Source organism: Papio anubis, chromosome 6, assembly GCF_008728515.1.
Source record: "Papio anubis isolate 15944 chromosome 6, Panubis1.0, whole genome shotgun sequence".
Lineage (NCBI taxonomy): Eukaryota > Metazoa > Chordata > Mammalia > Primates > Cercopithecidae > Papio > Papio anubis.
The window spans coordinates 119,493,116-119,518,847 of record NC_044981.1 but is presented as its reverse complement, the minus strand read 5'-3'; the positions used below and the strand labels follow the sequence as shown (position 1 = coordinate 119,518,847).

General features: G+C 39.8%; 1 protein-coding gene across 7 annotated transcripts in view; it reads left to right on the top strand.

Moving 5' to 3' along the window:
* The window catches only part of AIG1 (androgen induced 1), a 287,736-nt gene that overhangs the window by 72,644 nt on the left and 189,360 nt on the right, over positions 1–25,732 (top strand). For all 7 annotated transcript variants that reach the window (XM_017958269.2, XM_017958268.3, XM_017958270.3 and 4 more), the window contains one exon: positions 4,043–4,198. In XM_017958269.2, coding sequence (XP_017813758.1) covers positions 4,043–4,198 — 156 coding nt within the window. The remainder of the gene's footprint in view (positions 1–4,042; positions 4,199–25,732) is intronic.

Here is a 25,732-nt window from a genome sequence, read left to right as displayed (position 1 = left end):
TGCTCAGTGAAATCAAAGAGGACACAAACAAATGGAAGAACATACCATGCTCATGGATAGGAAGAATCAATGTGAAAATGGCCATACTGTCCAAGGTAATTTATAGATTGAACGCCATCCCCATCAAGCTACCAATGAGTTTCTTCACAGAATTGGAAAAAACTGCTTTAAAGTTCGTATGGAACCAAAAAAGAGCCCGCATCTCCAAGACAATCCTAAGTCAAAAGAACAAAGCTGGAGGTATCACACTACCTGACTTCAAACTGTACTACAAGGCTACAGTAACCAAAACAGCATGGTACTGGTACCAAAACAGAGATATAGACCAATGGAACAGAACAGAGTCCTCAGAAATAATACCACACATCTACAGCCATCTGATCTTTGACAAACCTGAGAAAAACAAGAAATGGGGAAAGGATTCCCTATTTAATAAATGGTGCTGGGAAAATTGGCTAGCCATCAGTAGAAAGCTGAAACTGGATCCTTTCCTTACTCCTTATACGAAAATTAATTCAAGATGGATTAGAGACTTAAATGTTAGACCTAATACCATAAAAATCCTAGAGGAAAACCTAGGTAGTACCATTCAGGACATAGGCATGGGCAAAGACTTCATGTCTAAAACACCAAAAGCAATGGCAGCAAAAGCCAAAATTGACAAATGGGATCTCATTAAACTAAAGAGCTTCTGCACAGCAAAAGAAACTACCATCAGAGTGAACAGGCAACCTACAGAATGGGAGAAAATTTTTGCAATCTACTCATCCGACAAAGGGCTAATAGCCAGAACCTACAAAGAACTCAAACAAATTTACAAGAAAAAAAACAAACAACCCCATCAAAAAGTGGACAAAGGATATGAACAGACATTTCTCAAAAGAAGACATTCATACAGCCAACAGACACATGAAAAAATGCTCATCATCACTGGCCATCAGAGAAATGCAAATCAAAACCACAATGAGATACCATCTCACACCAGTTAGAATGGCAATCATTAAAAGGTCAGGAAACAACAGGTGCTGGAGAGGATGTGGAGAAATAGGAACACTTTTACACTGTTGGTGGGACTGTAAACTAGTTCAACCATTACGGAAAACAGTATGGCGATTCCTCAAGGATCTAGAACTAGATGTACCATATGACCCAGCCATCCCATTACTGGGGATATACCCAAAGGATTATAAATCATGCTGCTATAAAGACATATGCACACGTATGTTTATTGCGGCACTATTCACAATAGCAAAGACTTGGAATCAACCCAAATATCCATCAGTGACAGACTGGATTAAGAAAATGTGGCACATATACACCATGGAATACTATGCAGCCATAAAATAGGATGAGTTTGTGTCCTTTGTAGGGACATGGATGCAGCTGGAAACCATCATTCTTAGCAAACTATCGCAAGAACAGAAAACCAAACACCGCATGTTCTCACTCATAGGTGGGAACTGAACAATGAGATCACTTGGACTCGGGAAGGGGGACATCACACACCGGGGCCTATCATGGGGAGGGCGTAGGGGGAGGGATTGCATTGGTATTTATACCTGATGTAAATGACGAGTTGATGGGTGCTGACGAGTTGATGGGTGCAGCACAGCAACATGGCACAAGTATACATATGTAACAAACCTGCACATTATGCACATGTACCCTAGAACTTAAAGTATAATAAAAAAAAAAGAAATATATAGTTATTTCAACTTTTTTGAGGCAATGAACACTCAAATTAACCTTTGGTAGATATGATTAGTACACATGTATGAGAGTTTCTGTAGGGAATGCCCTTTATAATTATATCAATAAATAAATAGAGTATGTCTAGTTGTTTATGGTATGAAGGCAAACCTTTAAATTACTATAGATGATCCACAACTCAGAATTTTTGACTTAATATATTTCAACTTTATGCTAGTGTGAAAATGATCACATTCAATAGAAACCATACTTTGAGTACTCATGAAACCATTCTGTTTTTCATGTTCAGTACAATATTTAATAAGTTACATGAGATTTTCAACATTTTATCATAAAATAGGCTTTGTGTTAGATGACTTCGCCTAACTGCAGGCTAATGTGTGTGTTCTGAGCACATTTTACATAGGCTAAGCTAAGCTATGCTATTCCATAGGTCGGGTGTATTAAATGCATTTCCAACTTAAGATATTTTCAGTTTGCTATGAGTTTATAGGGACATAGCTGCATCATAAGTTGAAGAGCATCTGTAGATATTGTCAGTTGTTTTTCAAACTGGTTGTCCAGATTTACATTCCTACCATAAGCTTTCTGGTTGTTCTACATCTTTGTAACACTTGGTATTGTCAGAATTAAATTGTAAATAATTACACTGGTGAGAAATGCTATCTTATTGTGGTCTTAGTTTGCATTTCCCTGGTTAGTAGTCACCTTTTTATGTTTACTAGCTAGATTAGCATGAAGATTATTGTGCCCTGGTAGGGTCACTCCAGTTTAATCAAACTCCATTAGGGCCAACATAGAGATTCAAATATCTAAAGTCCTAAGATATGAAAAATAGAAAGATATGAATAGAAGTATATAAAAAATAGAAAATAGAAATTTTTTCTAAGTATGAAATTATTCCCTGAGTCATTTAAGTTATTTCTAGCTATCAAAACATGACTCTTGCCAACACCTCTATTGTGTCGTTCTCAATTGTGGCAGTCTTAGCTTTTCTTACTCTGGTTTTTCTGGCTGTAGAAAGAATGACAATAAACCTTAAGTCACTGAAGCTAAAGAAAGGCTATGTTATGAGGAAACATAGAACATTACTCTGGCTAAGCCTGACTAATAATAGTAAAATTTGGTGAACTCCAGAAAGCCTAGGTTAACAATTTCAGTGTTCTAGTGCTGTGCTAAGTGATGGAACCAAATACTTTTTAGGATCCTTCTTCCCTTGTGAGGACCCTATCCACAGAGAGTTCGCAGACTTTTTCTACTGCCAATGAGGAAATTTACCAAAAAAGGTACTTGCTATCTTTTCTAAAGAGCCAATGAGTAAAATTGTGTCTTTTACAAAGATATAATCTGTAAACTATTTTCAGTAGGAAAACAGCCAGAAAAATTTTCCTGAATGTATCCTTGGTGCTAATTTGGTATGACTTTGTGCACAGGAGATACATTTTCTGCCCTTTCCATAATTTGAATGATCATCTGCCTAGCTGCATTACAGTATGGTGCCTGCAGTGTTCTCCCTCTGCCATAGTCCAAGTAAATGAAACATAGCTGATCTAAATGCTTCCGTTTGTAATTGATTTGGGGAATGTACAACCTGTAGTTTTTTTGTGGGGGGGGGGGATTGGAGAAATGGTATGGACATCTCTGTTTATATTACTTTGGAAATATTTTATTTCGATAAATACTAAAAACCTGAGTAGGAGGTCATTTGGTTCAAGTTTGACAACAAAAACTTGTTTCATATCAGCCTTAATTATTACATGCAGTCTATTTTTTTTATGACTCAAGGACCCACTTCCTACCACTTCCTTTGGTAGAAGAACTATCTAAATGTAAGAGATGAGAGCATAGGAAAGTTTTTTTACATTTAGACTGAATTGTCCTATTATTCAGACCATCCTCACCCTTTTGTTTTCACTTCTTAGATGTTTGTTAAAACTCACTAGTTATATTGACTAGTAGAAGCCATAGACCTGACTTAGACTTGACATAGTAGAAACCATTACAAACCATAGACGTGATGCTTTAAAATAACGGTCCTGCCAGTTTGATCGTTGATATTGCTTTCTGTCGGGCTCTATTTAGATGTGTGTGTCCACACATGTTTTGCACTTGTCCCGAGGTGAGTGAAAATGGAAGTGGTGTTTTAAAGATGAACTTTCTCTATACTAGCAAGTTGTAAATGTCTGTTCTCTATTTCTAGGAGCAGCTCTTTAAAATATGCTTCTGATCCTTTCTTATCAGATGTCATGTTGTACACCAGCAGCTCATTTGCTGTTCCACAGCTTGGGTCTCTAGATCTTAATGACTCATACTGATTGTTGTCCCCCTACAGGTTATCCAGGCTGTCTTTTTTGGCATCTGTGTGCTGACTGATCTTTCCAGTCTTCTGACTCGAGGAAGTGGGAACCAGGAGCAAGAGAGGCAGCTCAGGAAGCTCATCTCTCTCCGGGACTGGATGTTAGCTGTGTTGGCCTTTCCTGTTGGGGTTGTGAGTATGATGGAGGATGCATTTCGCCACAAAAGAAACTTGGCTCTTATTTCAGACTTCTAAGAGAAAAAAAAAAAGAGCTCATTATAAAAGGTTTCTGTATTATTAGTTTCCTAGAGCTGTCAGTATCACAGATGTGGTGACCTAAACAACAGACATTTATTTTCTCATAGTTCTGGAGGCTGAAGTCTGAGATGCAGGTGTCCACAGGGTTCGTGTGTTCTGAGGCCTCTCTCCCCTTGGCTTGCAGATGGCACCTTCTGACTGTGTCTTCACATGCTTGTCCCTCTGTGCCTGTCTTTGCCTAAACTTCCTATTTTTATAAGGCATAGCAGTCATATTAGATTTATTTTAGGGCCCCCTAATGACCTCATTTAACCATATATAATCACCTCTTTAAAAACCCAGTCTCCAAATACAGTCACATTGTGAGATTCTGGGGGTTAGGACTTCCACATATGAATTTTGCAGAGGACACAATTCAGTCTATAACAGTTTCTTAAGCAGCCCAAACTTGAAAGGTAGGGTTCTTGGGTCAACCAGGCTAGTATTTTTTGAACTTGGGAGAGGAAATCAGTATTAGCTCATACTTCTTCAGTTACCCAACTGTGCCATTAGCTACTATCACTGAAGTAAATGCCTCTTAATGTTTGGGTCTGTTTTGACTTCATTGATTTTCATTGTTTTCAGTTAGATTCTCTCCATAACTCAACTTCCTTCACAAGTCTGTTAATTTTCCATTATCTGCACATAAACCATGTTTTTTAAAGGCCTTCAGAGACCCTACTGATTTTAACCTCAGCGTAGCCAGGAGAAGAAGAGAACTCATATATATCACAAATTGTAAAGATGCGTAAGGGGTTGTTATTTAATTCAAATTCAGACCTTTCATTTGCCAGCTGATTTCAGGGAAAAACAGAAGTCTCAGTGATGTGGTCCAGCACATGCCCCAAGTCCATTGTAGGAAGAGTCAGAAAGTTGTTCATAAATCCTTCCAGTGGATTACTCATATTTGTCAGGTTTGTAGCTGGTAGGTGGGCCTACATGCTTGCTTTAAGACCAATTAGTAGGCACTCAGATGGTCACTGAATTGCTTTTCCTCTGTGCCAAATTGTATTTTCTTGAATGAAATAAATAGCCCTTAACCCTGAGAACAACACAATGGCCAGAGAGCATTATAATTTGGTCACACTCCTCATTCCCTCATCCTTGTCCTCTGAAAATTTAAATGAGTACTCAAATTGAAGCTAACCAGCAAGTCTCTCAAATTCCATTGTTTAGCATAGCAGAGTTTTATGCTTTCCATATTACTTAATATTTCCTTCTTTGGACTTTCCAAAAAAAATTCAAATACTTTCTATCAGAATAATCATCTAAGAGAACATTTCCATTAGCATAAAGCACAAAAATATATACTTTCTGCCTAAAAGAATTATCTAGAAAATATAAGTCTGTGTGTACATGTATATGCATCTATATCTAATATATAGTATATGTATATATATTATATATATCATGTGTACTTTTTTCTTTTTTAACATTTACTCCCTTGAAATTTCTACAGACATGTCATTGCCTGTGGAAGCCTCGTTGGCTAGAAGGACTACAATAGTAATACAATAAAAAAGTAGGCCAGACGCAGTAGCTCACGCCTGTAATCCCAGCACTTTGGGAGGCTGAGGCGGGCAGATCATGAGGCCAGGAGATCGAGACCATCCTGGCTAACACAGTGAAACCCTGTCTCTACTAAAAGGACGAAAAATAACCCGGCTTCCTCAAAAAAAAAAAAAAAAAAAAGTAAATATAAGTACAGTGTTAACACGTTTTCTCTTAGCTCCCTTCTGTATGTGGTATTAAATTATGTCTCTACAGGGAAAATTTCGACTTATTTTGTAAATTTTGCTACTCTCCTCAAAAGCTCATGGCATATGCCCTTTAGATATTTTTGACCTTCCTTTGGGGGAAAGTTTTGTACCTGCCTGAAGCTTGAAGTATATGTCAACTCTCAGTGTCTTTCCTAAAGTTACTCCATGTATGCTTCATGGTTTGTAAAACAAGTGGTGGCCTTTTTGTTTAGTTATTTGTTTTAGTACATCTGATATTTTCCTCCATCTGTCACTGTCTTCGTTGTTTTGCCTATGTTTTAGAAAAAAGAGGAATAAAAGTGCCTTTCATCCCCACTCACCCCATCCCTCTTAAACCAGAAGTCCCAGCATCATGCTTTCATGGCATGTGGGTGCAGCTGTCCTAGTGGCTCTCTGACAGCCCGAACAGTCCTCATCGCTGCGACCATGGCCTCCCGTGTCACCCAGCACATGGAGGGGATCAGTGCCCTTGAGAATCACAAAAGAAATCAAAGAATAGATAAGGAATTAGAGATGTGTAACTCACTGATGTGTTTAACTTATTTTTTTTTTTTTTTTTGCCCATTGATATTTTGTAGTCACTATTTCCATCTTTCGTAATCATCCCTGTTATTGTGAGTCACTGTTCCCTTCATAGTTACTAGTCTATTATTTTCCTAAACTTTTTAACATTTCTTTCAAAGAAAGTGACATTTCTTTTTCTCTTTCCACCCCTCCTTTCTCTCCCTCCTCTCCCCTGTTTTAAGAAGAATCTAGGTCAGTATTCTCTAGAAATCATCATATGTTTTCTACTATTTCTGTCTTGCTCTGTCATTTGACGTTTTATATCTGTTTATGCAGTTTCCACCAGACTTTTCACTCTAATACACAGAAATTCATTTTGAGGCCAAAAAAAGCCTGATAAATTGTTCCTTCCCAAATCCCGTTAATTTTATTGCAAAGTCATATTTACAGAAGATATGAATGTGCCTCTGTACAAGTATTTGTGTTCATCTGTTCTCACACTGCTAATGAAGACATACCTGAGACTTGAGTAATTTATAAAGGAGTTTAAATTGACTCAGAGTTTCACATGGCTATGGAGGCCTCACAATCATGAGGGAAGGCAAAGGAGGAGCAAAGTTATGTCTTACATGGTGGCAAGCAAGAGTGTGTTCAGGGGAACTCCCCTGTATAAAGCATCAGATCTTGTGAGACTTATTCACTATCATGAGAACAGCATGGGAAAAACTCCCCCATGATTCAATTACCTCCCACTGGGTCCATCCCACAACACATAGAGATTACGGGAGCTACCATTCAAGATGAGATTTGCATGGGGACACAGCCAAACTATACCAGTATTTTAACACAACATTTTTTTTTTCACTAAAACCTTTAATTTTGTGATTTTTTCATCTTTCTCTCCCTAAACTTATTTCCTACCTTTCCTTTCCAAGGTGCTGTGTCTTTGCTGTGACTTCAGAGCTTCCCCTGTCCTTTACCTTTTTCCCTATTCCCCCAGCTGCTCAGAAGGATCCAGAATCCTGCTGTAGTTTCATTCTTATGACTTATGACTTTCTTCCTTATTAAAATGCAAACTCTCCCTGAAGCAATGTCACAAGAAATCACTTGAAGAAGCATCATATTTACTTTTTCTGTGCCTCCAGGCCTGGAATGGAGGTGCCAACCTGGAGGGCTCATTACATCAGAAGGATGGAAGAGCATTAATGGCCAAGAACTGATGGAACCAGAATTATGCCTGTAGGAATCTGTAGCATAAAAATGCTTATCATGTGTGCAGATGATTAATGATAACATTTACAAGTAAATGTCTTCATCATTTTGGTGGACACAGTCAAAATCCTAAAGGGCAAAATTCTTAAGCACCCTCTCTGTGCCAGGGGAGCACCGGGCATCCTATAGCTGCAGGTGCAGAGCCTCAGCTTTGGGTCCTCCTGTGGTCCCCAGAGGCCTCCCCTGCACTACCACCCTGACAGCTGGGGCACTGCCAACCTTGCAGACTGCTTCCCTGGCTACTATCTACTGACTTTCTTTGTTTACTGCCTTTCTACTTTTTGTCAGTCAGAAGTTGAAAGGGAAAGCAACATTATTTTTGCTTCATGGTACAGGCAAAATGGCATCAGGCATAAAAAGAAAGTAAAGAGTGAATGCATTACGTCTGTACAGCTGAATTTATCAACTTTGTATAAATTTTCCTGAAGAGATCTATTGGCCCCTGAGCTTTTCCTGATGCTCCCATTATCTCTCTCTTTCTCTCTCTCTCACCTCAGCTGAAACCATGGCAGCAAGAAAGACATGGGTGGGTTATCTGGGATTTGTATTTTCTGCATTAATGCTTCCTCCAGTAACGAGGTTAATTGAGAGTTGTCAGTAATTGCTTTATGTGAGCATGAAGCCCTAAATATGATTTTGTGACCCATGCACCTAATGCATCCACTTCAGGCTCTCTCTTCATCTCAAGGATACATAAAAATCATGAAACATTCCAATCAAAGATAATTGGAGGAAAGTTTTATTTCAGCATAACCTTGAAGAAATCAGGCAAGATTGCTTGAATGAACATGGCATGTATCATCTTGATTTGTGTAGATTCCCATAAATACAAAGCTGGCCTTGATTAGTAATGCTAATGGCCGGAAACCACCAGCACTCCCAAAGCCTTGCAACTAATTTTGCAAGGATAACCCATGGGAGGCTCTTCTTACCATGTGCAGTTTATTTCTGAACCCTGTCACCCTTTTAAAGAATCATTACAAATAATTCTATGACATTATGTGGTCTGGAAGCACTGAAGTTTATTAGGAGCAATCAGACCAAGAATGTCTTTTGTCTCCTGTGAGTTTGTTGACTTTTGTGTTGGCAGATACCATTATGGCTAAGAGACTAGGCTTAGACTTTTAACCACAAAAGTAGGGGGGCATGACAGAAGAGCAGAAACAGCAAATAAATAAATAAATAAAATATATATCTATGAATTTAATGACTATGAAAGTGCCTCTCTCAGGAATCCTAAATATGCCTCCAACTGCCTACCAAAGAAGCTCTTTAATGAAAAAGAACAATTATTTATACATTTTAAACTTGCTGTCTTTTTTTATAGAGACAGGGTTTCACCCTGTTTCCCAGGCTAGAATGCAGTGCAACGATATTTCGTTGCAGCCTCAACCCCCTGGGCTTAAGGGATCCTCTCACCTCAGTCTCCCAAGTAGCTAGGACTATAGGCATGCACCACTATGCCCTGCTAAGTTAAAAGTTATTTTGGAGACAGGGGTCCCACTAAATTTCCCAGGCTGGTCTTGAACTCCTGGCCTCAGCTGATTCTCCTGCCTCAGTCTCCTGAGTAGCCAGATTACAGGGATAAGCCACCATACCCAACTAATTATCCATTTTTTATTCATTCTAAATTATGCATCCTATTCGTTTGTAGCTGCTCAACTTGAATAATGCACGTAATCTAACCTCATAACCTCACCAGTACACGTTTGCCCTAGTGTTAGTCGGGTTGCTCTAGCCCTAGTGCTGGTCTGCCCCATCCCAGTATGAAGATGATAGCCCTTTCTGAGTGGGTCTGAGGAGACCTTGGAGATTTCGATCAGTTCTAACCTGGGATGGGTGTCCAGGTTATTAGGAGCAAACTGGCATGTGCCTGTATTAACTTTTCAGGAATTTGACCTTCCTATCTGAGTTTTGACTGAAAGCTGTTTGTTAAGTAACCATTTCTAGTGTTATAATCATGTCTTGTAAAGACTTGGTGAAGATTTTATAGGTATCAACCTATTCCAAAATCCTTTAAAACTTGATTTTACTTGTAATAGGACTGTATGGTATCTGCTTCCTTTGGAAACATGGAAAATGGATTTAAAATCTCAAATGCAAACTCAAAGAAAAAGTATATTGCTATTGTTTTAGAAAAGTAATTCCCAAAAGTCTTCATTTGTTGACATACTAGCTAATTCTAAGCTATCTTTAAGAAAGGTTTTGAGATGCATATAAATTTAGATTGTCATAAACCTACAACTTAAAAATTGTAGTTTCATTACTGATTTTTAAATGAAAGAGATTGGCTTAAATGGGAAACCAGAAAATTAATATTAATGACTAATATTAAGGTCTGTTAATATAACACATAAAGGAAGAGAATTTGATTCTATTTGAGATTATAAATAAAAGCAAATGCCTTTCCTTCTGTTTTGATATTAAGGGGGAAATTTAAAAAAATAAATTGTTTACCCTATTCTACAAATTCTGGATTCAACTTAAAAATACACTTAATATCTTCTGATCCTCTCTTTATTAAATTTTCACACAGACACCTAAAGTCAAGACTTTTCTATTTTCTTTAAGCCTTAACTGATGTTTTAAGTTTCTTTAAATGTCCTTTTCCTTTCTTTTCACTTCTGAAGTTAAAAATACATTGGCTAGATCATGTTTTATGGTAAAACCCAGTACACTGCAGGTGGAGTTAATCAAATGCTTGCCACCTGCACTGAAATAAGGAATGTGAACTGAGTTACCTAAGAAGGAAGGTTCATAGATGAGAATTCATTCAAGATCAGTAAGGAAAATGAGCCATGTTTTCCCAACACCGGGAGAAAGGCTCAGAAAACTGTAATTACCAAAACTACGTAAGTGATCTTACAATTATTTTTTAATAACTTTTCAAAAGATCAAGGACATTGTATGTTTAGATATATGTAACTGATAAGAAACCAGGTTGCTTCTCAATCATCTCATGTATTCTTTTCTCCTCAATTGAGAACCAAAGATTTTCTGCTTAGGTGACCTATTTAATTTGCACACGTTTATGCTAGCTCAGAGTGGTCAGCTTTTTTGATGCTTCCAAGACAAATTTCTTAAACATAATAGTCACACTGTAACAAAATTTCACATAGATGCCCACTTTAAAATATATAACAGGGAAAACCGCACATTTATATCTAGACCGTTCAAAGGACAGAAGTGCTCGTCAAATCAGTAATTATTTGTGGACCCATGGAGCCTACTGTGTAGCAAGTACTGAGTGCTAAGAGTCAGGATAGTGTTGGCTGAAAATCAATCTGTCTTTCAAAGGTTTCACAGTCTAGGGAGGGCGGCTTTATAAGCTATATCAACAAGTAAATTAAAATAGGGTGTGATGAGTATAATAATACATGTGTTTAAGGTGCAGAGAAGTATCTGCAAAGAGAGAGGGGTTAATTTAAGTAGGTGGGAGGTCCTGAAAGACTTCTCAGAAATAATGACATCTAAGCTCTATTTGAAGAATGACTAAGAACTTACTGGATGTATAACTTAATGATGCATTCAGTTGCGAGTAACAGAATACCCTCAGAAATCCGCCTGGTTCACTCTTTCACTTCATTCAAGTCTGCTCAAATAAGCTCAGCAAAGCTTCTATGAATGATCTATATTAATTAGCCTCTCATTTTTCTCTGTTCCTTTACCTTGCTTTATTTTATCCATGATGATTACCACTACCTGGCATATTATGTTTATTCTTTTATTTGTGTAGTGTCTGTCTTCTCTGACTTGGTTCATACTCTGTGAGACCAGGGAAGTTGTGTGTTTCATTTACTGCTTTATCCCAAGCATTAGGAGCAGTGTCTAAATAATTCAATATTAGTTGAGTGTAATCCAGCCAACTGTGGTTTAAATAATAAAGATATTTAATATCTCACAAGACATGAAACTTTTTGACAGGCAGTTTCAGGGTGGTATTGCTCAGTGTTTTCATATATTGTACTTTTTATTGAGACATGGTCTCACTGTGTTGCCTGGTCTGGAGTGCAGTGGCATGATCTCGGCTCACTGCAGCCTCCACCTCTCAGGCTCAAGCGATCCTCCCACCTCAGCCTCCCGAGTAGCTGGGACCACAGGTGTGTGCCACCATGCCCGGCTAATTTTTGTATTTTTTGTAGAGACAGGGTTTCGCCATGTTGCCCAGGCTGGTCTCAAACTCCTGAGCTCAAGCAATCCACCACCTTGGCATCCCAAAGTGCTGGGATTATAGGCACGAACCACCATGTCCAGGCAGTATTTTCATTTGAGACTTGTACATTTTATATTTTCCACACATTTATCTTCAGAGTGTTACCTTTTTGTCCTTGGACTTGCCACCTAAATCCTCGAGAGGGTTAATAAAGCACCAAGCATCACATCTTCACAACCATGTTCAAGGACAGAAAAGGAAGAAACTCTAGGGAGCCCTCCCCAAGTATCTGTTTCTTCCTCAGGCGAATAGATTATTCCCAGAAGCTCCACCCGCAGATTTCACCATAGGTTCCATTGGTCAGAACCATCACAGAGCTACAACCAGCAGTGTGGGCCTGGGAAAGCAAGAAGCAACAGAAGGAAATGAAGTTACCATGAGGGCTTAAACTAATTATGGTTTATCCTTAGGGGCTGGGCATATTGCTACCCAAACAAAACCAGGAGTTTTAAAAAATGCAATAAGTAACAAATTTAGGGAATAACAATATGTAAAATAAGTAAAAACTAGTATGAGTCTAGGTAATTTTTTATGTCAGTATGAAAAATATATATAGTAAAGCTGATAAGATTAATCATGGACATTTTCTGTTGTAGCCAAAAAGGTATATTTTTTCCCATTCATTCTCTACCAATAATCATTTTTAGTGTATTCTTACCAGTAGTATCATAAACAACAACTGAAATCTGATATTTGAAGAAGTCCTTCTCAAGGAAAGATTTCTTACACATTTGATGAAATGGTTTAATTTCTAAAGCTCCATATCAAATTCGTCAGAGGTGTCCCTTGCTTTAGACCACAAACTCAAGAGATTCAGACAACTGGGTTCAATAAGTAAAATTTTCCTTGACCACCCTTTCCCTTAGACATTATCATGTCCCATAGATCATTTCACAGAGTTCCTACTCTCTCTCTGGGGAAAAAAAAATCACAGAAATATCTCACAAAATGAAGATATTTTCTTCCCATAATTATAGTCATAAGTAAAATATATATTTGAAATTTGAGATCAGGAAAAGGTAGAATTGATTTTCAGTAACACTAGACATGTGTTTCCTGTCCTCAACAATGTGACCCGCAAAACCAGGATCTTATATATGTCCTTGTTTTGGGGACCAGGGACAAGATGCAATATTCTTGATTTTAAAAGAAAAGAAAAAAAGCATTCACACTTCTTCTTCCTTCCCTGAATATTTCACTCCCTCCCTCTTTCCTTCTATCTCCCCAACACCCCCATCTCTCTCTCTCTCTCTCTCTCTCTCTCTCTGTCTCCCTCTCCCTCACCCTATCTCTCTTTCTCTTTCTACCTTTCTCCTTTCACCTCATCCCTCCACCCTAACCATTGCTTTCTGTGTAGAAAAGGAAACAATAATTTATTTGCTCTGTGGGTGTTCCTGAAATTACTACTGTCCCCGTGGGTGTTTTGAGGTAACTCTTAGCTCCTTTAGCTGGACCAAAATGTACTGTTACATCAGCCGATAAAAAAGTAATTTCCCTTCAAGGAAGGAGCTAGTGGACCTTCCACCTACACAAAATTTACTAACTTAATTGTGCCCATGTGATTACCATTCTAATGATTTGCTTATTTTACCACAAATAGCCAGTCCAGGATAGGACTTTCATTCATTGTACCTTTTTCTATCCCTCTTACGGAACAAAAGTTAAGGCATAATTCTGACTATTGGGAAGGTGATGCAGAAACTCAGGTGGGAAAGTGGGAAGATGAGGAGAGGGCAGGTGGTGAGGAGAGTGTAGCCCTGCCAGCCAGCTCACAGTCTCCTAAGCACCTCTGAAGAGCACATTTTCCAGAAGTTTCCCACCAGAGAATGTCCCTTTAGGTTAGGTCTGTACATAAGTAGGCTACGTCGGTACTTGATTTATCCATAGCAACAAATGTATACTGGGAATTTGGGCTGTGTTGGTGGAGTTGTTGCCACATGAGGAAACTGAAGAAAGCTATGCCACAGAGGGAGTGGAAGGAGCCCTTAAGTCTTGTCTGCTTTTGCGCTTTTCTGGGTTCTCTGCTACTTTGTTCATTTTTGACCAGAAAAGATTGGAGAGGAATGTGAAATAAGAAAAAATCCTAGACACAAAGGAGTGGCATGCCCAAGTTCACAGGCATGACGAGAGAGGAATTTTATCACCTTGCCACTTGATCCTGAGGACATCTCCCCTCCCCTTTGTTTCACTTAAAAATCAACTATGAAATAAGAAGACTGCATTCCTACATGCATACATAACTCAAAAGAAGGAAGACTCCGCACTCCCTTGGCCAGAGGGTACTGTGAGCATGCCCTGGCCCAGTGGGTGGCTGTTACACTAGACAATAAAATTAGCACCGAGTCAACAAAGGAAAATGGCCTCATTAATAAAGCAACGTTTTGGTCTGAACATTCAGAAATGCTACCTGAACCCACCCCATTAGCTCAGAGTTCTGAAGAATACACCACATATGGAGGCCTCTGCTGTCACCTGTTTTAGTTCCTGCCTGTGAGCGAACAGTTCCACTTTTACTTTCTGAGTAGCCCTTCCCAAGGAGGCAAAACCTGCAAACAACCCAAGAGCCTGAACAATGGAATGAGAACTGACTCTCACTACATGCTTGCTGTGGGCCAGGCACTGTGCTAAGGGCTATACTGGAACAATTTATTTAATCCTCACATCCCCAGAAGGTAGGAATTTCCATCATTCTCACTTCACAGAAGACTCTTCTGTTTTGCAGTTTTACAGATGGGGTTCCCATTTTATAGCTTGCCTGCTTGAGGTCACACAGCAAGTAAATGACGCCAGTAAATCAACCAGGCTTTGAACCCTAACACTCCAACTAACAGAGTGCTTGCTCTTAGCAACCAGTTATGTGCTGTATAATGACGTTTTCATCAATGACAGATGACATATACAGCAGTGGTCCCATAAGACTATAAACCTATATTATGGACTGGACGTGGTAGCTCACACCTGTAATCTGTGAGAGGCCGAGGCAGGCAGATCACTGGAGCCCAGGAGTTTGAGACCAGCCTGGGGAATATAGTGAGATCCCATCTCTACAAAAAAAAAAAAAATTAACTAGGTGTGGTGGCATAAACCTGTATTCCCAGCTACTCGAGAGGCTGAGCTGGGAGGATCCCTTGAGCCTGGGAGATGGAGGTTTTAGTGAGCTGAGATTGTGCCACTGTACTCCAGCCTGGGCGATGGAGTGAGACCTTGTCTCAAAAACAAAACAAAAAGCAAAACAACTGTATTAGGGGCCAGATGTGGTGGCTCATACTTATAATCTCAGTGCTTTGGGAGGCTGAGATGGGAGGGTTGCTTGAAGCCAGGAGTTCAAGACCAGCCTGGGGAACAGCCAGACCCTGTTCCTACAAAACATTTAAAAAGTAACCTGCTTGGTAGCATGCTCTTGTAGTCCCAGCTACATGGGAGACTAAAGTAAGATCGATTGCTTGAGCCTAGAGGTTCGAGCTGCAGTGAGCTGTGATCACTTCACTGCACTCCAGCTTGGGCAACAAGAGCACGACTATGTCTCCAAAAAACAAAAAAAGAGAGAGAAAAGAAAAAACCACCAACAACATGCCTTTACTATGTTTAGGTGTGTTTAAATACACAAATACTTAATATCGTGTTGCAGTTTCCTGTGGTATTCAGTAGTCTGTAGCTTAGGAGCAATAGGCTATACCATCTATAGAGCCTAGGTATGCAGTAGGCTATACCACCTAGGTTTGTGTAAGTACAGTCTATGATGTTTACAGGATGGTAAATAGCCTAATGACATGTTTCTCAGAACATGTCTCTGTCATTGAGTGATGCGTGATTGTACTCTAAACTTTTTGACAAACCTAACCTAATTTTGCTTTTCATCATTTGCCTGATAGACATCTTTAGCTATGTACATAAGGCCTGAGCTGACCAAAATTTCTAACTTTGGAGAATGTATCAGAATAAGAATAGGAGTTGTGTAGAATCTGGATCGAAAATAACTGTTTTATCTTTTTCCTTGAGGTGGCTTAACAGACTGTGTTCATTTGTGCTTCTGTTGTCTCCCTTTGATACACTGTTTCACACTGTAGAGCCAATGGTTTTATACAGTTTTACAGGACAGCTTGCAAAGTGCACGTTTTGACAAGAAAAGAAAACCTTCCCTCTTTGTCTTCTCATTTCAAATATTGCATGCAGATTTTAGCTACCATATGTTTACCCAACGTGCTTGTTTTTAATATGTGAAAATAAAGTTATATCAGTAGAATTGGCTACCTTTAAAAAAATTGGTTGCAAAATGTATCCAGTATATCATCTGTGAATCATCGCTGGGCTTCCAAGAAGGCATAGTTTGTAGCTACACAATTGCAAAAAAACTATTTTTGGCAAGAAGTGATCCAATGCATTCCACAGCAGCATCCTAAAAACTGAATGACACCTACACCGTGAAACATTTTAAAAGAATTACCAAAACTCTGCTTTATCAAGGGTTTTCAGTCAAATCTGCTTTTCTTTTTAAATTTATAATTGATTCCTCCACCCATTTTAAACAAGGATTTGAGGTGGTGTGAGTCAAATCTGTCACTCAGGCAAACACTGTAGCATCCTGAGCCCTGTTGTTCATCAAAGGCCTTCTGTAATTAATCTTGACTGTTTGGGTAAGTGCCTTCTATATTATGGTGTTAAGAAAGGCAGAGCAACTTTCTTATGCCTTTTATCTTAAAAAGGGATGGAAGTAAGGAAAATGGAAAGAAGCCTTCAATAGACATTCTGGCAAGTTCTGTTATCGTATATTGAGTGCTAAGTGCCAGTCACTAAGCTAACCACTATCGTATGATTTCACTGACTCTAGAAGAGGATCTTACCTAATAAATAAGAGACACTGAGCAACAGGAAGCCACTCGTCCCTACAGATTGTGATGTCCGGAAGAAGACTGGGGCCCATTAGGGTGGGAAAACTGCTGCCATCCTGGCTGTAGCAGCTGGTTCTTTCTCTGCCTCTGTCCTATCGAAAGAAAATGCCTGCCCTATGAGATCTGATCAGTGATGTTTGATGAATGACATTTGTGCTTGAAGCGTCTCAAGCAAAAAGGGTATTAAGAGAGGAGAAAGAAAGAAAAGCTCATGGGCGAGAAAATCACCCTCGTGAAGTAGATTTACGTTGGATCCCCAGGTTCCCCTTCACAGATCAGTGTCAAAGCAGATGTTTCTCCCCAATCTTGGCACCTTCCTCAACTGCTGATACTCAAAGTTAATTAGTTGAGTATAACCGTATCTCTTAATTGATGAAAAGTGTTTTTCAACAACAAAAATATCTATCATTGGTCCACGATTCTAGATGGGGCCTAAGCAGGTAGAACAAATGCCAAGAAAGAAAGCTCTGAAGTGCTCTCAAGCAGAAAGATTGCAGACTCGTGGACAGTGTATATCCATCTTTGAGTCATATTGATTCCAAAGATGACCATTTGTTTGCTGACTCCTCCCACTTTATTTATACAGCATAGATCATCATAGAAAAATTTTAAAGGCAAAATGCAAAAGTTCACACCAATTTCCACAATGAGCACTTATTACCCTTATAATAAGAAAGTCCCACAGGAAGGTATTAGAAAAGTCCTCCTACAACTACTCACTTTTGGGAAATAATTCACCATTGTGTTTGTAAGTGTGCTCGCATTTAAAGATGTTCATGTTCTAAATGTAAATGGCAAATGGTTCATAGAGAAAAACAAAAAATATTGATGTGTTATTGATACAATACCAATAAACAAATATGCCAGCCTCTCCAAAAGTTCTTTTCCCATTGCAAATTATGTGTATAACTTGCTATGTATTTTCCTAGTTTTTAATGTATATAATCTAAAATAAACAAAACAGAAAACCATAGCCTTCCTCCTCTCCTAGCCCCATAGCAATTCCAGAGCAGTGATATAGTCATTTGTGGGTGTCCTAGTGTGCTTGGAAGTCCCGAAATGTTCTTGTAGCCCAGAACACTCTGTTTTGTTAGTCTATTTTGAGATAATCCTTTTCTCAGTCAATGAACTTATGCTGAGTAAATGATTATAGGCTAAAGATTAAATCAGAAACATAAGTAATTTATGTTGTGAAAAACTTATCAGGTGAACTAAAAAATTGTCAGATTGCCCAAACTCTCCCTAGAGGCAATAACTTCGAAGAAGCCAAAAGGGACGCCGAATTCTGGGTGAACTTGAATTGGATGATACTAGTGACAGGTAGTCAAATTACTATAATCTGATGAATTCATTTGTACAGTGGGGATTGACTGGCCTGGTAGAACACAATGCTTCCTCGGGTGGCCAGGGAACCCTGTCCTGTCTACAAAACTGGCGATGCATTTTTGCTCTTTAATGCCCATACACCTACTCACTATTATGATCATTTTTCTCCTGTTAGTGTATCTTTCTTGGGTACGCTGTATTTCATTTTATTAGCCTTCACTTTCCACTGTTACAGTAGTATTCTGGTCAATAGTATTCTGTTACTCTGCTACTACACCCAAGGCATCAAATATAGGCATTGACACATAGTCATCTAACATAGGATGCTTCTAAAAAAAAGCATGATTGGTTTGTTAATTAACTTGTACTAGATTGGATTAAATTAGGTGTTTCTTACTTTTATCCTCAGGTAACTGAGATGTGTTTAGCTGGATGTCTCTCCTGTGTACTTACAGCTACCCTTTGGATACTTACATTAATGTAATTTTATCAAATATCTATAGTCCCCTTTTATTTAAAAAATGAGACAGAAAGACAGCAAGAGTTTGATTATTCAGTGATTTTATGGTGGAGAAAAGGCCCAAATAGATTTTTTTTTTTCCAAAAGAAACGTAAATCAATCCTAATTGATAGTGGTTCCCTAGCATATTAAAAATAGTCTTATGTGAGGTTTATGGATATCTGTTTAATTATTTCATTTATTGTCACTTGACAGAGAGTGAAAGAAGCCTTGCTTTATTTATTTGGAGTGGAGTTCCATTCTAAATGGATCTAACTCTGAGCCCATAACAGAAGGGTTAGTTATTAGAGTGGTAAAATGTTCAACTTACGGGATAATCTCACCTGTGTGAGGCGTAAGACAACCAGATGTACAAAAGTTTCCTCCCTCCAGGCCTTATTTTCGCCACGCCCTACCCTCTCACAATGCACACCACCTTGCTAACCAGACCCTTCAGACATCACTCTTCACAAAATAAGACTGCCACCACTAGAAGCCAAGCCCAGGCAATTTGGATTCTGTAGGTGGGAAAAAAATCAACCCTAATAGCCATCATTCTCATGTTTTGGTCAGTGGTAAAACTGACCAGATAGAGATGCCTGAGGCTGTGAGAAGAGAGAGAACTGGAGGAGTATGGCAAGATTGGTGCGGTTTCAGCCTGAAGTCACAGGGATGACACAGGGTACAACCTCAAAGACCCCATCTGCAAATCCAGAGAGACAGCTAGTCACAGGGATCCATCCATGCAAGCTGGCATTCTAGGGAAAGATTCTACCTCAAAGATAAAGTGAGAATATGATGGGAGCCTATTAACTAAAATTTGAGTAGGGAAGGAAATGTGCAAGGTACAAGGCAAGACCCAGGTATCAGTTAGGACCAGCAAGTATTCTAAGTCACTATTGCTTCTCTTTCTTATGGATATGAATTTCCTAGAGGGAAGATGTACCTGGTCAAATAATCCTGGTTGAAATGCTTTTTTTTTTTTTTGAGATGGAGTCTTGTTCTGTTCTGTCACCCAGGCTGGAGTGCAGTGGTGCGATCTCGGCTCACTGCAAGCCCCGCCTCCAAGGTTCAAGTGATTCTCCTGCCTCAGCCTCCCGAGTAGCTGGAACTACAGGTGCCCTATGCCTGGCTAATTTTTTGTATTTTAGTACAGATGGGGTTTCACCATATTGGCCAGGCTGATTTCGAACTCCTTGCCTCGTGATCCACCTGCCTCGGCCTCCCAAAGTGCTGGGATTACAGGTGTGAGCCACTGTGCCCAGCAGAGATTTTATTAATGCATTTATTACTATAACAGACAAGAATGCTGCTACCCTGTGGCCTTGTGAAGCATGTTCAATCCAGAGGACCAGCTTGATGATTTTTCACCATTCATGACCATTTTCCTTTCCGTTTAGTTTTTTTCTAGAATGATTAACCAGATTTACTAGCCAAAAGTTGAGTTCCGACTATATGCAGGTTCTTCTAGGGGACCCAGAACTAGCTATGAAATAATAGTCTTTGGCATTTAATTTATTTATTCGGCTAATTATTAATAGATTCAAAAGTATCTAATATGTACAAAAAGTGTTTAGAGAGATTCAAAGTGGCCAGGTGTGGTGGGTCATGCCTATAATCCCGGCACTTTGGGAGGCCAAGGCTGGAGGATCACCTGAAACCAGGAGTTCGAGACCAGACTGGAAATGAAGTGAAACTCTGTCTCTACTCCCCCTGCAAAAAAATTTGAAAGCACAGGGGTCTCACTGCCTGACCTCACATTCCGGTTTGGACATTATTAACTTTTTGACTCTGGGAAAGTTACTAAAATTAAAATTTTCTAAAGATAGGTTTTTTTCATCTATAAGAGTAGGTAAAATAATAGTAGCTACCTTAAAGTAGTTATGATTCTTAAAGAACATGTTGCTTTTGAAATCTCTGGCCCATAGATTGTTAAGACTACACAAAGGCAAGCCAGCCTTAATAAAGCACTGAGAAAGATCGCATGTGTATAATATTCTCAAAATGACGAAACTGTAGTGATGAAGAACAAATCAACAGTTGCCAGGGGCTAGTTAAGGTTGTGGGGAGGGTGTGAGTATCAAGAGTTAGTACCAGGCCTGCTGGGGCGATAGAGTGAGACTCTGTGTAAAAAGAAAGAAAGGAAAAAAAAAAAAAAAAGAGTTAGTACCAGGGAGTTTCTTTGTGATAACAGAATGCTTCTGTATCCTGAGCAGGGCAGTTGTGATACAAATCTATATGTGTGCTACCACTCCCACCTCCACCAAAAATGAGTGCATGTCAAAGCTGGTGAAACCTGAATTTGGTCTGTAGGTTATAGTATCGGATCAATGTTAATTTTCTGGTTTTGAGGATGTACCATGGCTATGTAAGATGATATCACTGGGGAAAGCTGGGGGAAGGATACACGGGAACACTGTGTTGTCTTTCAATTTATGAGTCTTAGATTATTTCAAAATAGAGGGGTTTTTGTTTTGTTTTGTTTTTGAGACAGTGTCTCTCTCTGTAGCCCAGGCTGCAGTGCAGTGGTGTGATCTTGGTGCACTGCAGCCTCCACCTCTCAGGTAAGCAATTCTCCTGCCTCAGCCTCCTGAATTGCTGAGATTACAGGCATACACCACCACATCTGGCAATTTTTTTTTTTTTTTTTTGTATTTTTGGTAGGGACATGGTTTTGCCATGTTGGCCAGGCTGGTCTCGAACTTCTGTCCTCAAATGATCCACCTGCCTCAGCCTCCCAAAGTGCTGGGATTATAGACGGGAGCCACTCAAAATAGTTTCAAAATATAAGGCAGGAAAAGAGATGGGACAGTGTAACAGAGAAGAGATAGACTTTGTCTCTGCCCTTATGGAGTTTACATTCTACTGGGAAGAGAAACCAGTAATTACACAGTCAGTTATTTCTTTTTTTTTTTTTTTTTTTTTTTTTCCGAGACAGAGTCTCACTCTGTTGCCCAGGCTGGAGTGTAGTAACGTGATCTCAGCTCACTGCAAGCTCTGTCTCCCGAGTTCACGCCATTCTCCTGCCTCAGCCTCCCGAGTAGCTGGGATTGCAGGCTCCCACCACCACGCCCGGCTAATTTTTTGTATTTCTAGTAGAGACAGAGTTTCACTGTGTTAGCCAGGATGGTCTCGATCTCCTGACCTCATGATCTGCCTGCCTTGGCCTCCCAAAGTGTTGGGATTACAGGCGTGAGCAACCGCTCCTAGCGTACAGTCAGTTATTTCATGGTAACTGTGCTCATGTTACGAAGGAAAAATGTAACGTGCTATGAGAGCATGTGCGAAGACCAGGAGCCGGAAGCTAGGACAGCTCAGGAGAGGCTTCTTGTTGGGGGGGTGATATCTAAGCTCCCATTCCTATGGTAGGGTGAGCTGGGTGGGATGGTGGGAGGCATTCTAGGGAAAGGGAGCAACATTGATGGGGACCTGGAGGGTGAAAGAGCCCTCAGCAGCTTAGAGGAACTGGCAGCTGTGCAGGAGTCAGAGTTAAGTAGGCCAGTGTTACAAGCACAGTGTTGTGGGGGTCAAGGAAAGAAGCAATTATGTTTGACAAGAAACTGGGGGAAAAAACAAGTGCACCACGATAGCAGTAATGGATAAAGCTTAGATTTTGAAATGGGTTGTTTTTTAATAAATTTAAAGCTGCAGTTATAAAACCCACAAAGGAATGTATACTTAGAGTGTGTGATGAGTTTGGGAAGCCACACATAGTCTGGTGAAGAGGGTCCCTGGAAGAAGCTGGAAAGGGACTGGGAAGAGCATTTGGGGCTTGACCACAAAGGAAGTTTGATTTTTTGTCCTGCAGGCATGGAGGAGCCGTTGGGACTTTTGAACTGGCAAGTTCTTCAAAGCTTACTCAGACACCAAGATAAAGCATAGATGGAGTTAAAGAGAACTGAAGCCGGTGAGCCTGGCCAAGAGGCTACTGCAGGAGTCCAGGATAGGGACATTAGAGCCTGAAGCTGGGGTGAAGGCAGTGGTACTGGGACAGGGAGTGACAAAGGAGCCTCATGTCAGCAAGCCGAGCCAACAATGGGGGCCTCAGATCCTGGAGCATCTCTCCTAGTATGTAGGTTGATGCAAACGTAATTTTGCTTTTTGCAAATTATCCCTCTGAGGTCCAATGTAGGTACATAAAAACATACATGTAACACATCTACTGTGGCCTTGTTAGAAACTGGGAAATTGGAAAGAATGCATATATCCATTAGTGAGTACTTGAGTAAACTATGGTACATCATCCTACAGTGGGGTTCTATGGAGCACTTAAGAACCATGGAGTATCTTCTTAAAATATTAAGTCAGAAGAATTGCAGAAGACTAGGTATAGTATGACCTAATTTCATAGAATAATGTGTAGAGTGCATTTTACATATGTAGAAAAAGATCTTGAAAGATATACCTCTCCCTTTGGCAATAAAGATCTTTGCAGGTGAAGATTGTAAAGAATGTTTACTTTTTATACATTTCCTTATAGTGATTTATTTATTACAAATATGTTCGTGCTTCAATGTATCTGTCTGTTGCACTTCTACATGAATGGTGTTGTCTTAGATTGGACTCCTGTGACCAGGCTCTGAGATGCAGAAGGAGGCAGCCTTTGGGAGGTGCCCCTGTTAGGAAGTAAGGAAGACAGCATTGGGCAGAGAGGGAAACTCACCCATATTGTAGTTGTAACTGAGACACAGTAGGAGCTCTTGAGCTGGGATGGCCCTTCACAGTCATCCTAAATTTGGGTAGGGTCTTTGTATCCTTGCATTAGCCAGTCATTGGGTTTGTACTGCCTTGAGGAGGGAGCATGACCTTGGGCTGTTCCATTCCCTGTAGCTGAGGGCAACTCCCGTTGAAGGATATAGCTGAGAATGGCCAGCAACTGATAGTCCTAAGCACTGGCCAATGGATGCCCTGACTCTGAAGAGGGGATCTGGGAAAGCACTACAGTATCCATTACAGTTATTTGGTGTAAGTTTAAAATTTATTTTCAGACCTTGCAGACCTTGCTTAATTATCTTAGCTTCGCTTTCCTAATACAAAGATAAAAGAGGAAAAAAATGATTACCTCAATGTGAAAAAAATTAAATGAAATTAAAAAACCTTTTTGATTAAAAAAGTCTGGGCAATTAGGAGTAAAAAGCAATTTATTTGACTTGGTAGAGAGTACTTTCTCCAGGCTCCCCTTTCTCTGAAGGTGTAGGCCCTCTGCGGGCCAGGCTCTTCTGGCTTGATTTCCTCCATCGCGTTGTGTGGCCTCAGGCCTTGCCTTCCATCTCCTTGACCACAGTCCACAGAGTGCTCTGACTCTCATATTGGTATTTGCCTCCAGGCAGTCCCAGTTTCTGAGTTTGCTTCTGTTTTCATTTTTCCTCTCTTCTTTTTTTTTTTTTTTTTTTTTTTTTTTGTGGCTCCTAGTGATTTCCCTTCCTTTCTTGTGTGCTCAGCAATACATTTAAAAGTATATTTGTTGTAATTTATTTAGCACCTAGTGTTTCACAGCAGGAAGGTTTTTCAGTGTATCTAGTCCACAGTTCTGCAGAAAGCTAAACCCCGACTGTCTTCACCAAAGGCAATTTTTCCTTTTACTGCCTCTAATGTGACTTTCAGTTTTATTTTTTATGTTTTATTTATTTCATAAGTTCATTCACCTTTATCCTCTTCTCCTCTTGCTCTATCTTCTCTCGAATCTCAGTTTTTCTTCTTTGACCTCTTTTCTTTAATGGAGAATTATTTGATCATGAATTATACCTATTGGGGCAAACTTTTCTGGTGTGTATCATTCCGCTGACTTCTTAAAATCATCTTCCTCTTTATGTTTTTTGTGGTATCTATGACTACATCCCATACTGTTTCGTTTCTTGTGATTATGCATTCTTAAATTGGTTTGTTCTTACCGAGCCAGCTATTTGTGAAAGGATAGAACTGGAGACAGGCTAGGGAACGGAGCTAGGGCAGCTTGAATTTCCATCTATTTTCCACGACTGCCTTGTCCTGGAGAATGGCCTCTGTGTGAGCTCAACTCGTTTCTCTCTCCTCAGCTCATTTTTATCACAACTCTTTTGGATGGTGACATAAAGCTTTGTTTCCATCAGGTGAGCATGAGCCATATATTCAGGCTTGTTACCACCACTCTTTTCTTGTTGACCTTAGTGCACCCACATCCTGCTCTGGCAAAGATGACACACTAGCCCGTTTCCATGTTTAGCATCATCACCTCTGACCCCTAATGCCAAACAGGGATCAGAGCATTTCCCCAGTGCTTCCATGCATCGAGACCTCATGTTCCCAGCCAAGGGTCATTTAATGTCCTTCAGGGTTTGCCACCTGTAAAGACCGCTCTGTTCTGCTCGCTGAACCAGAGAGCTGCAGGATCTTGTTTCTTCCATCAGAGTCTCCCCATGTCCTCGTTTAATTTTCCTAACACTTGGCAGCCTTTTAAAGAGTGATGTTTGGATTATGGGTGTTTCCTACTGTTTCATCAGTTTTGCTTCTGTTTCTCATTCTACTAATTTTTGGTTGACTTAAGGAAAGAGAGCTTTCAGTCTTGCTCTTGATCTTGAAGTCCAGAGGATTATTATAGGATGATAGAAGACTTAAGCAGGTGAGGGAGGAGCTATCTCATAGATGATCTGAGAAGGGCTGGGCCATAAGAGTAGCCTGGAAGGAAGGAGATTTCTTCCTTACACACAGAAGGACAAAAATCCACAGGGAACATACAGGAGGAATTTTAGGTCAATAGGAAGAAAAGGAGTAAAAAGGTACTTGCTCCTGTGGGAGATGTGGAGTCTGGCATGTACAAGGAACAGCAATAGACTTTATTCATTTATTCAGCAAATTTTTATCACATCCATGCTCTATGCCAGGCAGTGGGGAACCAGTAATGAACAGGACAAACCAATTCCTGTTCTCTGATACTTCACTTTCTCATAGAGGAGCCACAAAACAAGGAAGAACTGAGCAGCAGCAACA